The 15,178-nt window shown below is 39.9% G+C and overlaps 1 protein-coding gene across 3 annotated transcripts in view; it reads right to left on the reverse strand.

The window, feature by feature from the left end:
- Window positions 1–2,718: 2,718 nt before the first annotated feature.
- uraha (urate (5-hydroxyiso-) hydrolase a) overlaps window positions 2,719–15,178 on the reverse strand; it is a 68,529-nt gene continuing 56,069 nt past the window's right edge. For 2 of the 3 annotated variants that reach the window (XM_048197172.1, XM_048197171.1), the window contains exons 2-3: window positions 4,146–4,288; window positions 2,719–3,990 (exon numbers count right to left, since the gene is read on the reverse strand). In XM_048197172.1, the coding sequence (XP_048053129.1) occupies window positions 3,849–3,990; window positions 4,146–4,288 (285 nt within the window). In that variant the 3' untranslated portion in view covers window positions 2,719–3,848. Of the gene's footprint in view, window positions 3,991–4,145; window positions 4,289–15,178 lie in introns of those variants that run through there. The other variant, XM_048197170.1, reaches the window with a different exon arrangement.

The raw sequence follows: 15,178 nt of genomic DNA on the forward strand, positions 1-15,178 counted from the left end.
TATCTATCTATCTATTTATCAAACTAAATCTATCTATCTATCTATCTATCTATCTATCTATCTATCTATCTATCAAACTAAATCTATCTATCTATCTATCTATCTATCTATCAAACTAAATCTATCTATCTATCTATCTATCTATCTATCTATCAAACTAAATCTATCTATCTATCTATCTATCTATCTATCTATCTATCTATCTATCTATCTATCTATCTATCTATCTATCTATCTATCTATCTATCTATCTAAACTCATTCAAACTCATCTATCTATCTATCTAGCTTGCAAAATCTATATCTCTGCATCAGAACATCGTAAAGACATGGGGGATGGTTTATATTGTCAAGCAGCCTTTCAAGTATCATCATTGGTAGCTGCTGACCCCCTCCCTAGCAACAAAACAGAGTACCCTAGCAACCGTTTTGCTAGACCTATATCTCTGCATCAGAACATCATAGAGACATGGGGGTTGGGTTATATTGTCAAGCAGACTTTGGAATATCATCATTGGTAGCTGCCAAGCCACTCCCTAGCAACCAAACAGAGTACCCTAGCAACCGTTTTGCAAAATCTATATCTCTGCCTCAGAACATCGTAGAGACATGGGGGTTGGTTTATATTGTCAAGCAGACTTTGGAGTATCATCACTGGTAGCTGCTAAGCCACTCCCTAGCAACCAAACAGAGTACCCTAGCAACCGTCTTGCAAAATCTATATCTCTGCATCAGAACATAGTAGACACATGGGGGTTGGTTTATATTGTCAAGCAGCCTTTGGAGTATCATCACTGGTAGCTGCTAAGCCACTCCCTAGCAACCAAATAGAGTACCCTAGCAACTGTCTTGCAAAATCTATATCTCTGCATCAGAACATCGTAGAGACATGGGGGTTGGTTTATATTGTCAAGCAGCCTTTGGAGTATCATCATTGGTAGCTGCTAAGCCACTCCCTAGCAACCAAAAAGAGTACACTAGCAACCGTTTTGCAAGATCTATATCTCTGCATAAGAACATCGTAGAGACATGGCGGTTGGCTCTTTTGACTCATGCTAGCAATCTGGACTTCCAACATGCTACAAATGCTAGCAGTGAATAGTTACATGCTAATAGTGATTAGCTAAGTGCTAAAGTGGGCTAAGAACATGCTAATAACTCTATAAAAACTCCATAGTAACCATCTGTGACAACTACCAACCACCTAGCAACATCATAGCAACCACCCAGGTTATCATAGCAATCGCCTAGCAACCACCAAGGTTACCATAGCAACTTCCTAGCAACCACCCCAAGTACCCTGACTCTATCTATCTATCTATCAAAACTACTATACTAAAACTTAAACTTTCAAACTGAAAACTTTTAAAACTACTTCAAACTTTTAAAACTACTTCAAACTTTCAAACTTTCTGGACCGGCTTTTTCAAGCCAACTTAAAGTTTGTCTCAACGAACTTTTTAATCTAGTTCTTTATAATTTTTCATAGTTAATTGATAGTTATTAATGAGGCTAATCTCATTCAGCAATTATTGATTACTTAAGGAACTATCTCAGTCTTAAATGTGATATTTGTCACAATTATGTTCTGTTTAGTTGTTTCTGTCATGTCTGTATGAGCTCCTGTTTAGTTCCCTCATTTACCATGTGTATTTATACTCCCTTTTCTGTTCAGTACTTTGTCGGTTATTGTTTGTGTTAATAGAGTTGTATTCTTCTGTTGGATTAAACAAAGACTGTGTGTTTCAAACTATAATCTTCGTTGTGCGCTTTCTACAGCCGCTTATGTGTGACAATATTACTGATTAGTTAAGCTTTTTTTCCATATTGGGTAATAGTAGTAGCTGAAGTGTTAATGTATACATATAGGACTACTCATTTGTCCTGCATTACTTCCTGCATAGTTACTTATTAATAACGGACCATTATTCTAAAGCAGTGGTGTCCAAACTCGGTCCTGGAGGTCTGCTGTCCTGCAGAGTTTAGCTCCAACCAGCTCCAAAACACCTTTCTGGAAGTTTCTATATGCCTAGTTAGATCTTGATTAGCTGGTTCAGGTGTGTTTAATTGGGGTTGGAGCTAAACTCTGCAGGACAGCAGCCCTCCAGGACTGAGTTTGGACACCCCTGTTCTAAAGTGTTAGCCAACTGTTGACTGGAACAATTATATTTTATGGATACTTTAGGAAAGAGAATCGTAAGACCACAATAATGTTTTTTAAAGGAAGACATTTGATAGAAATGATAAAAATGAAATGAAGTTTGATCAAAGAAATGCAGGATCAAACATTGTGAAGAAATGTTTTAATAAACAATGGACAACAAAATAAAAGACCCTAGCCTTATGATTAGCTCTTTATGGGAAGAATTATGAAATCACAGCTCAAAAAAAAAAAAAAAGACAATATATTTTAAATACATTTAAGACTAAAATCATTTTCAAGAATTATTTTTCAAAATCTGACCTTTTTTTAGGGTTTCGTCAAATTATAACTGACTTTGTCCTATTAGGCTAAATTATTTTTGCCAAATTGTCTGAAACTTCACACACTCAAATGCATTTTCACTATTTGAAAAGTAGTAAAAATGTCTTAGTGTTTCAAAAAACCAAAAAAAAAACATTAAAAACACCTTTTGTAATTCTATATTTCAACTGGAACTCGCATATGAAAATATCAAAAAATTGTCACAATTCAGATGCATTTTCAACGCCTGAAAAGTAGTGAAACCATGATTTTTTAATAAAAAAAATCTTTCACATTGTATCTTTCTTGGAATTCTAAAACAATTATTGTAGCAGAAGTGAAAATCAAGTGTAGCCAACACTTTCCAGACGGAACTCGATTTTGACCTGTTTAATCATCATTTTTGGAGCATTTGCTTGTTATTGTAGTGAGGGCAATAGGCAGTGAAATATTTCCTGACCTCTGGTTGAAGTATGGATTACATCTTCCAAACTGGCATAGAAATGTAGCTAAAATACCTGACTTCCACAAAAATCTAAGACATATATTCTTCATCTCTGCCAGCACCATCACTGTTTCCAGGGCCATCCCAAGCAAGGGGCAGCAAGGGGCAGCAAGGGGCCCAAAAACGTGAATGCAGGCAGTTTGCAGTACAAGACAACTGCATAGATGCTTAGAGAATGTGAGTAACTATCAGTTATAATTTTGGAACATTTAGAGAGTCTCTTCTAAAAAAAAAAAAAAAAATCACATGGCATGGTCTAAAAAATTCTATCCTCAGATTTGAAACATAACATGGTCAGAACAACATTAAGCTATGCATATGCTCATGAATATTCTTGCTGGAACCCAAAACACAACAAAGTGTGAAAATAGAACTCCAGAGTAGAATAGAGTAGAATCCAGGCTGCCAAGTTTTATCTGCTTGAGCAGGAGGTTGTTTCCTGGTTTGCAGTATATGTGGATTCATGGATGATAAACCGCAGACATAGTTGTATGGCTCTGTGGTATATTGTTCACATAGTGTGCACATAGATGCTGCATAGTGTGACATTCTCCGCATCTGCTTGCTTCCTTCATTAGAAATCTGAGTAAGATGGCATTAGCATGTCCTTTTGAGGCATATGTGACATATGTGCAAGCGCCATCAGTCAATAAACTGGCATGATTCTATATGGGCTTCAGACAATCATCATACCTGGGGGTGTTCCCATGGCGTCAGATACTGACGCAGCGTCTCGTTCCCTACTCAAGGTTACACAGTTAACAGAGACCAGGATTGAAAACCACCAATGTAAAGTGTATGAACATTATCCAAAAATACAGCTAAAATTATAACAAAACATTACCCCAGGTAATTGTTTGAAATAGTACATTTAATTTTTTCATACCTCTACATATGGATAGAAGCACGTCTCCCCCAAGGCATCCCAATACTTTCCAGTCTCAAAACGCATTTTATACACACCAGCAATGAAGCTTTCTTTTGAAATTAACCCAGGACACCTTCCATCGTCATTAGTTATCCTATAATTAAAACATTATTCATTTTCATGACCTTAAGAAAATAATGAAATTTTTGGTTAGCCAAATATAAATCTGCATGATATCAGTTTGGTTGATAAAAAACTAAAGAGATAACAGTCACTTGAATAATTTGACACTACAATTTATGTATTTACCCTGTTGTGAGTAAGTTCCACACCGATGAGATGGGGTCTAGGCGATAGAGGATAATGGTCATGTTGGCTCCAGGAACTCCTTGGGCTGTATTCAGCACATGAATTGTGAGGGGGCTTGGCAGGGTAGCGGCCATGTTCATAGACTGTGAAAGAATGAATGCACTGTAAACCAACTGCTGTCAAATTATAAAACATTTTTGAAAATGATGTATGATCTGCAGCTTAAAGTCACCATGAAATCAAAATTGTCAATCCTTATTTTTTTATGGAATATTGTAGTATTAATTATAATTTATCTGTGCACTTCATTATTTTTTTAAATTTCATGTGCTCTCCTAATTTTTAATCAAAAACATTAACCTCCCGTCCCCCTAAAAACGACTCATCGTCTCTTCCTGTCTCATGCTATGGCTCAAGGGCGGAGCTATCTGGAACTGCTAGCAGATCCAGTGACATAAGGGATAAATGCTGTAACCGAGGGAAATGCTTACGCCTTGTTTAAGCTGGATTTATACTTTCGCCTGGCTCCGCACCGCGAGCCTCTGCTGACTGCGCGCGCATCTCCCCAAATGGACAAGATGTTTATACTAGACGCGCTCGCCGTTAGGGCTGGACGATTATGGCCTAAAATCAAAACCTCGATTAATTTAACATTTTACCTCGATTACGATTAATGAATGATAATTTTGTTTCTGTTTTTTTTTTCTTTTTATTTTTTTGCCCTCATAGTTCACTGACAAGGTTTGTACTGTAAATATGCTTGACTATTAAAGGTGGGATATTTTTTCCTATTGAAAGAGTGATCTGACATAACAGCTCACTTTCAGCAGTTATTTTATCTATGGTTTGTAACATTTCTTACAGATTTCTGCTCGTTGTAAATCAGATAAAGATAAATTAGCACAGTATCAGTACGAGTGATTACGTGTGTGAATTAGTCATACCGTCTCTCTATTAATTGTGAAGCTGTGGGTTGTATAGTTCCTTCAAAATTAGAAAAATATATGCTATAATAGGTTTTGAGTTTCTAAGCTACTTTAGTGATAAATCACAGGACAGCGCTGACAACTAGTTTCCGCGTTCCTCTCTGTGAGCGCGATCTTCACGTTTTGCGCAGCTACTGTTTGTATGCGTGTTTGTGCCACAACCCAGCCAACACAGCATGGTGGGGCCCAGATGGGTGTCATGTGGGCTGCCTAACTGGGGCCCAGACATTTTTGTCCATGGTTTCCATGGAGGCCCCACATGGGTTAGTCCAGATGAAATGAACACTGCTCAGTGTGCACACTACAGGCTGTTAAATGTAACACAGAAACATGCTGGAGATAATGTGATAATGAGCAGAATCACCGAAGGACAGAGAAACAACAAGAACTACAACTTCAACCACAGCCTTCGATGAAATCAACTGAAGATAAAAGACATTAAATCTCTCAAGATCTGATTAAAGATCTCTACAAACAGCATTACCAGCTTCACTTATTACTAACCAGATTGACTTTATTTCTGATATACATCTACAAAAGTTGTTATTGAGAATCACCAGAGGTTTAGATGTTGATGATTTGTTGAAAATAAGTTTGGTTTGATGTCACCGTGATCGAGGGCAGCGCGTACTTCAGTTATGCAGTTTGACTCTTGCCTGTTTTAGTGTTTCTCTTGCTGCTCGTTATGGCAAGAAAGGCAAGAGCTAATGTGTGTAGCTGCTGTCAGTTGATTGATGATAAGATTGATTGATGTCATCATGTTGTGGCTTTGTTCACTTATCTAATGACTGAGCTTTATATGAAGAAAAAATGTTATTAATTTTGTGCTGGATCTTTTCCAGAATAACCAATTTTTTTTTTTTTACAAAAATCAGATCAAAATAATAAATCTGAAAAATACAATGTACATTAAATGCTTTAAAACACCTTCAAGATTTATTCACACACAGACATCAAGAATCAGCGTATGAATCTCAACAATGGTGACATGCTTCGTGCCGCAATGCATTCTGGGTGCCTCATACAAAACTCATCCATGGCTCCCAGAATGCATTGCAGCATGAAGCATGTCACCATTGTTGAGATTCATATGCTGATTCTTGATGTCTGTGTGTAAGTAAATCTTGCAGGAGGTTTGAAGTGTTTAGTGAACATGTATTTTTCAAATTTTCTGATTAAAACATTTTTATTGTTGTAATTCTAGAAGAGATCCAATGCAAAGTTAAACACATTTTGCTCATAAAAAGCTCAGACATTAGATCAGTGAATTAAGCCACTAAATAATGATTATATTTTTATTATCATTTAGTGGTTTATAACAGCTGACCACATTGTCTCTTGCCTTTCTTGCCATAGCAAATAGCAAGAGCAGTCAGAGAAACATTTACACTATCAAGAGTCAAACTGCCTAACTGAAGTAAGCGCTGCCCTCGATCACGGTGACATCAAACCAAACTTATTTTTAACAAATCATCAACATCTAAACCTCTGGTGATTCTCAATAACAAATTTTGTAGATGTATGTCAGAAATAAAGTCAGTCTGATTAGTAATAAGCGAAGCTGGTAATGCTGTTTGTGGAGATGTTTAATCAGATCTTGAGAGATTTAATGTATTTTATCTTCAGTTGATTTCATCGAAGGCTGTGGTTGAAGTTGTAGTTCTTGTTGTTTCTCTGTCCTTCGGTGATTCTGCTCATTATCACATTATCTCCAGCATGTTTCTGTGTTACATTTAACAGCCTGTAGTGTGCACACTGAGCAGTGTTCATTTCATCTGGGCTAACCCATGTGGGGCCTCCATGGAAACCGTGGACAAACATTTCTGGGCCCCAGTTAGGCAGCCCAGGTGACACCCATCTGGGCCCCACCATGCTGTGTTGGCTGGGAATGCAGCTGCGCGAGCACGGTAGCTCGAAATAACATACATCCAATCGTCTAAAATCACTTGAATGTCCAAACTGACAAACCTTAAAACAAATACAACCGACAAAGTTTATTGAAGATGCAAGGCTCACCGCTCACGGGCCATTACTATGTGTTGAACCAGCATTCACCTCTGTGTTGCTTTTATGCCACTGACTGTAGGGGGTGGAGTCATGTGGCTACACACATGGTAGTATGTTTTTAAGGAGAAAGTATTAACAGGATTAAAAAAAAAAGAAATAACCGACATTGAAAAATTACATCGGTTAGAGGTTCTATTTTGTATTTGTATTTATTATTTATAAAGCACATTTCAATACAACCAAAGTTGTCCAAAGTGCTGTACATTAGAAATTGGGAAAATACAAGACACAATTAATATAAGCATACAAAACATAAAACACATACACACCTAAGGATCAATCACCCGATAAGTTAAAAGCCATATTAAATAGATGAGCTTTTAACAAAGATTTAAATTTAGAAATTGTCTGAGCAGATCTAATAGAAAGAGGCAGTGAGTTCCATAACTTCGGAGCAGCTACTGAGAATGCCCGATGTAGGGCATCGCTCGACAGAACTTACCAATGACTTTATCAATGAACAACATGATTGAACAAAGCTTCATTTGGTCCAAAAGATCCATTTCCTGACAGGAAACACCTAGCCTTAACAGAAGTGATGACGTGACTTCTTTTAACAAAGGACTCTGTCTAAAGGACTTCTTAGCTCATCAGCAATAAACTAATCAGAACCCATCACGTGGATCTGATCACATTAAATCTATTGATTCTCTCACAAAACCCTCTTGTATTATCGGACGGAACAGGAAAACACCCATCAACGGATTTAAAGACGAATCTGTCCTATCAATACCTCCCTTGTATTGAGCAATCCATCCTGACCCGGTCACTCGTGACTCCGGTCAAAGTGTAAACTATGCTTAAGGACTCAATCTTGAATCTCAAAAAGGGACAATTGTTTATCTGTTAAAATATTAACTATATCTAGAATAACGCATGATATGATGGGATTACTAACATGTTGGAGTCAATGCATTATATGTTTGTATTCCCGTATGCATTTTCTTTCTCTTGTAATCATTGTTTTTAATTAGGTCAGTCTAGTAATATGTGTGGAAGAAGTGTGTCATGTTTGAGCTCTAAATACAGAGTTTATAATTCTCTGTAATTCTGTGTGAATGAAACATTGAAATTCAGTATCAGGAAAATATTAAGAAACTTTATAAAGTTGTTAATAAAACAGGAGAATGTTCTGCAGATATCACGCGATGTGATCAATAGACAATAGACAAGGCGTGTCTAATCTCCGTAGCAACGTCTCATTGGAGGATCGCATCTGAAGGATGGAGCCAAAATTGCTCCCTTAAAACTATGCTGTCCGAACAAGCTAAAGTCAGAAATAGGTCAGAAAGCGCTCGAAATCGGTCAAAAGGTCGGTCAGAAGTCGGACTGAAGCACAGTCGTTGAAGCCCAGTAGCCGAAGCACCGCTACTTTGACCACGGCGGAAAAGTCGCATGGGTCATTTGAGAACTGATTGACCGGGGCTGATTTTCCATCTAACAGTCGCCGACTTCAACCACGAGCCGCGCAGCTGACCATTCAACAGCCGTCACATCCAGACTCCAAAACACTTCGTGAAATATCTGACCAAAGTCTCCAAAGAAGAAAACTGCTCAGAACAGCGCATCTCACCAGCCGGCAACCACTTTAAAGCTTCCTCGCAACCCACGAAGGGCTTTCCCGAGAAGACGTCACCTGAAAGACAGCCAATCCAGAACGGGGCTCCGCTGCACACGAGTCGCAGAACAACCCGATTACCTCAGCTGTCAGAGCAAACGCAGGTACAGGCAAACTTCTCTCTCTTGCTGGAAACTGGTGAAACTCCTTTAAACCTAAAGAATCAAGCCAAAGCTCTGCTTTTGTGATTTTCCTCAGGTTGCGATGTTTAGTTAGTATTTGGGACTTTCTTCATAACTCATATCAACTCCGTGAATATGTGTGTGTGTGTGTGTGTGTGTGTGTGTGTGTGTTTAGCCTTAGTTTCCTGTAATCATTAGAAGTAGTCAATAAAGCTTGTTTTGATTTTCACATATACGAGTTTCTTGTGCTGTGTATAAAATTACTGTCTTAAACTCAAAGATCAGTTACCTCTTGCTTATAATAATATAATAATTATAATCATAATAATCATAATAAAATATTGTTACTGTTGGCCGCAGAATAATATTTTATCCAGAATTGGTAAAATACTTTAACCTCAGTTTTCGCTGGACGAATAATTGATGAAGTGTTAAATATTAATTCTGAATCATTTACAGTGAATCATTTACAGTTGATTCAATTCTTATTCCCTGTAACAATTAAATTGAGCTAATAAATGACCTAAGGTCCCTACAGTATTAAATGGTGGAGAAAAATTCGGGCAGTTTAATCTAATTTGTACACAAAACAAGTAACTTGTGTGATTGTATCTTTTCTATTGATCCGGAAGATAGATTAGAAACAGAAACGAGGCTTTTGATTGTCATAACAATGATTGCACATAAGGCGCGGTGGATGAATGAAATCTGAACTCGAGTTGTTTGTCTGTACGTTTTGTTGTTGTTGTTAAAACTGCAGTAAATGAATCTAAGATTGTCTGCCAAGACAAAAGGAAAGTCGCCTGAGAGCGCACCAGGACAGAGTAAGCATGTTCCTTGCTTTTGTTCTTTAAGGCCTTGTAGCTATAGTGGATAATATTGCGTGTTCCAATGTTATTTCAACTAAGCTAAAATCCCTGCATGGTTACATTAGAGAGTAGCTACCTAATGTGCCGCCTATATCCGCTCATTCGTGAGATGAGATATTAATACTCTAAACACTACGTGTCTGAGTCTGATTTGAATGGGATTATTTAAAAAATTCTTGATCAAGTATTTATTGCAGTAAATCCTGCATGTTGTTGCGTGTCCAGAAACTGACACGAATAATTCAGATCGCAGAGATCTCAGTAATGTTACTATTATTAATTGCAGAAAAATTTGTGGATTAATGTGCCTCACTCTAACTTGTGGGTGTTGTTCAGCTCTGAAACATGAGAAGCTGAATGGTTCATTGTCATTGAGAACTGCGCCGTCAGTTTAATGATTAATGTGATTTTGTATGTTCGTTATCTGTGTGCAAAGAGTATAGAACAAGCGTACTCTTTTGTTGTGCGTCACGGTCACCACGACAGTGACAGCTGTAACCCGGAAGCCCTAAGAAACCTTTCCCGGGGTAACCTTTAAGTGCGCATGCGCAGTCTGCCAGCGCCATATTCAACTGTGTGTAAACAAAGCTTAGCACAAGCTGAGCTAGCTAAATCTAGCACGGTTGCATTACAGTCTATGTAAAGCTAGTAGCATTGTTAAAGGGCTAGTGGCTAGCATAGCATTTTGTGGTCTGAATGCAATGTTGCAATGTTGGAATGACTTTCTTACTGAACTTTAATTCACTCTAGTGCTTTCACCTCCCTCTCTGTCTAACTTACACATCTTATCTTTTCTCATCTCCTCCCATTTGAGAGAACGTGACAAATGTTAAATTTAATAAACCTGGTTTTTAATATCATTTGTTTGAGAGTTCTCTCTCCTAAATTTATTCTTGTCAGTTAAACACTGTTTTGTTTTAGTAGCAATCGTCCTAATTACTTTTAATGACATTTCCTGTTATTTATAATTGTTCTTGTAGATTTTAATGACATCTGGGAATATGAATTTTTGATTGGGAATTTTAATTCGATTTCAATTTTAATTGTAAATCAATTTCATATGGTAGGGATATTTGTGGATTAATTTAATGGTAGTTCCTTACCAACATCTGTCAATTGTAATCATTAACTAATAATTATGGCTTTGAAATTTTAATTTCATTAGTCATTAATTAGGATGTGGGCTTCCCTAATTCAGATGATACTTGATTAATTAATTTGATTATAATTGCTCTCAATGTTTAATGCTGAACCCATTACAATTTTAATTCACAACTTCCAAATTTGAATTCAAAATTTCATTAAAAATAAAGTTTAGTCTCAGACTTTCACTCCCTCAGTCTTTGATTTAATTCATTTATTTAAAGGAAAATTTTGGGGTCTCCCTCAATACTTGGGCCAGTTGACTTCTCCTGCTAGCGCAGTAAGCCAACCCCCTAGGTGTAGCGACTGCCTAGCGCCACCACTCTGTCAACCCTGTAATTTTTCCAAATTTTGGGAGCAAAACTTCACTCTCTTTCTTCTTCTTCTCTCTCTCTCTCTCTCTCTCTCTCTCTCTAAGATTGTCTCTTAGACACTTAAGATTGTCTCTCTCTCTCTCTCTTTCTCTCTCTCTCTCTCTCTCTCTCTCTCAGCTGTCCTCTTCTGGTTTGACTACTGCTGCTGGTTTTTGGATTTGTACCTGTGAAAGTCATAAAAGCAGAGTGTTTGAGAAATATTTAACAAATATTTGGGAAACGGAACACTTCTTTTAAAATAGTATGACACTCACTTTACCTTCCCTCCTCATCCTGTTATCCTACCCAGCCTAGACTCGAGCAGGTCAACAAGGAGACTGTTAGGCGTCCATAAACCCAGAGCACGCGTCTAGAAACGCTTTAAGTGGTGCATGGTTGTCAATCCTACTAGCTGAGAAACCAATACTGTCATTGTTATTGTTTTTCTTTCGCCCCGAAGGGAATTTTAATAACAATCACAGTCCTGGTACTTTGAAATCCTTTTCAAAACCCCTGTCTAGAACCATCCTTCTAAAATTAAATTTTACAAAACTCATTCTGCAAACAGTGTTAAAGACAAAACTTCATTTTATAGGGAAACTGGAAGCACCCCATTATTATTCTGCTTTTTGCTAAATGCTATTCTGTTTTTTTCGTGCTCATCGTTTCTTCTACTCTTCTCAAGCTGTGCTATCTGTGTGTGCTTACTGATTCTTTTCGCAGAGACTCCGAGTTAGAAGCACATCCACGAGAGGACCACAGTCGAGAACCAGTCTTACCTGCACATTTACACACTCATTACTCATTCCCATTAACTCACAGTTGACATTGCACACTTACACCTTTGATTTGCCCTGCTTGTTTGTTTTGTTTTGTTGTGTTTTGTTTTGTTCTTTTCTTCAAGGTCTGTGTCAGTTTCGGGTTTAGATCTCCCTCGCGGTGCCAAACATGTCTCGCACAACAGACCCTGCTGGACACTGGAAGGATCTGGAGACCTGGCTAAGTGTTGTAACAGACAGCCTCTTACCTCAGGCCGCTGAAACACTAAAGCATCAGACACAGGACCAGCTGGATGACAACATAGCAAGCCTCATGAAACAGGACCCAAGCCAGAGCTACAGTCACAAAGAACTAGCCAAGATCACCGGCTCCTTAAGCCACACACTCATCGCCACCCTCAAACTGAGCGACAGGCAAGCCGCCCATCGCCAGCAGGAGCTGACACGTGCACAACAACGCATCGAACAGCTGGAGCTGGAGGCTCAGGAATGACGAGAAGGGCCTGATGAAGTGGAACAAGGCGCCGAAGAGGAGATCAACAGGCTAAAAGAGACCCTAGCAGCTACTACGCAAGAAATGGAACGAGGCAGAGCAGACTACGCTGACCTCTCCGACAAGCTACAGTACGCAGAACAGCTACTGGAAAAAGCAAAGGCTGACTTCAGAGACAAGAACAGCCGAATTAAAGCTCTCGAAACTCACCTGAATGAGTCAAGAAATGAGGTCAGCCGCCTAAAACATCAGCTTGACTACATCAAAGAAGAGTCTGACAGTATTAAAGAGGAACTCAAGCATGCATATGAATTGCGCTGTGAGCCGTCAAGAACACGTCGGACACCGACTTCACCTTTGCCAAGCAGGACCGGCTCCCCTGTTCCTGGACTGGCACATGATCAAAAGGGGGCAGTGCCAAAACAGTCACCTGTTCCCTCCGAAGAATCCTACCTCCCCGCTAAGCTAAAAGAACGTGCTCCAGCCAGCCACAGATCATCTCATGGCTTGGACCTCAGAGACCTTGACAAGCTCGCTAGAAACATTGGCAAATTCACTCCAAATGTGCCAGGTAATCCAAATGTTCAGAGTTATCTGCAAGATATTGACTTCCATCTGGAAATGAGACCCAATGTTACTGACAAAGATAGACTTTATTTGCTCAGAGCCACATCCAGCTTTGAAGTGCGCAGCTTCCTGGACCGGCAGCCTGCCCACACAAAGACTGATTACCACCTGCTCCGAGAAGCCCTCATTAAAGAGTTCGCTGACCCTGAGTCAGAACAAGGACTAGTGGCTGCCCTGGAAACAAAACAAGGTCATCATGAATCTCCTCAAGTCTTCTATAGCCGACTAAGGCTAGCATACTTCGGGTCTCGCAACGAACAGAACATGGAGGAGGAATTGAACTTCAAAACTCTCTTCCTGAGAAACCTCCATCCTGGGGTGAGCCACCATCTCGGCGTCCTTGCCTGTCCACGCACAATGAGTGCTCAACAGTTAAGAGACTTGGCGCACAAAGCCTACTGTAAACAGAAGATGGCCTTAGAAAAGGGCACCAAAACCACCACAGTTCTTGACTTCAACACACAGAGTCAAGGGCTGGCCCTAGAGGGCACCCAGCGTCAAGACCTTGCCAAGCCGACACCCAAAGAGTGGAATACATCCTCGTCCAACAGAGAGTGGGACTCCCACACTGGTACTCGACCTAAACAGAGAGACAACCGCTGGGATGGACCACGTGGACAACAACGCTCACCTGGACGTCACTGGGAAAATTCATGGAACCAATCAAGACCCCATGAGAGTCATTGGGAGAAAACCTGGAATCAGCCAAGCTCATTTGGAAACCCCAGAGGAAAAGGCTCATGGAAATCCAAGGGAAAACGACAAACACACCCTGGAGCAACCAGCCCAAGGAATCGACGAAAAAACTCACAAAGATTCCAAGCTGACCGAGCCCAAAATGAATCCATACCAGAACAAAAGACTTCATCTTGTTTCGACTCTCAAGAGCTGATGAAAATGATGATGAAAGAGTTCTTCCAACGGAAGGAGGACGACCGGAAGTGGGAAGAGAAAAAGAAACCAGATTCATCCTGACTAGCGGCCAGGACGAGATGGCAGCGACCACCTGACTCAACATACCCCAGAGAATAGCACCTCATCTCTCTCCCAGAGAACCATAAGCACCATAACTTCAACCGGGCAAGAAATCCCACCTGAACATCCTGCAAAACAGACAGAAACTGATCCAACACCTGATGGGTCAGATCACAGCAGCATCCAACAAACACCTGCTGTTGAAACCACTCCAGTTCCTGAAAGTGCTGTCTTGGTCGTCTGCCACTCCTCCGAAGAAAATGAAATAAATGCTGACAGCCTACCTCTCTCATCCCAAACTCCAGTCCCCCAACTCCTAGGTGATCTCATTGAGAAAGGTATCGCAAGAAAGTTTTACCTCTCCATTATCATCGAACAACACATCAAGGTCGAAGCCCTCCTTGACACTGGAGCTGACATCACCCTAATGTCAACAGAACTCCTTGAAGAAGTCCAAAACAGAACAAAGAGGTCTAACGGAACCTTTAAACTTAAAAGGTGTGAGCTGAACCTCCAAGCATATTCCCACACAGGCCTACAACTAAAACATGTGGCACCGATTCACCTAACGGTGGGACCAATGAACCTTGTTCACCCAGTATACGTCTCACCACTCAACACATATCCTCTCCTCATTGGGAAAGACCTGCTTAACCGCTTTGAACCCTTAATAGACTTCAAACACCTGAAGATATGGACACAAGTCCGTGAGCCTCTGCCCCTCCAGTCAGTAAACTCCAACGAATTGCAGTGTCAAGTCACAGACACCGCCCCCCATCCACTGACTGACGATGCAAGTTCAAAGTCAAGAGCAAGTTCCACTCCAAGCAACAGGAACCAAGACCCATTCCTCTGCTCACTGCAAGCGTCAGACTCAGATTCCCTCCGAATCATGACTGCCATAAATGTCCAAGACATATCAGTGCCTGATGCAGCATTAGCCCTGTGGGCTGAAAACTCAGCTATCAGCCTGAAGCTCTTCAGAACATTGAAGCAGACAA

Source organism: Megalobrama amblycephala, linkage group LG7 (assembly GCF_018812025.1).
Source record: "Megalobrama amblycephala isolate DHTTF-2021 linkage group LG7, ASM1881202v1, whole genome shotgun sequence".
Classification (NCBI taxonomy): Eukaryota; Metazoa; Chordata; class Actinopteri; order Cypriniformes; family Xenocyprididae; genus Megalobrama; species Megalobrama amblycephala.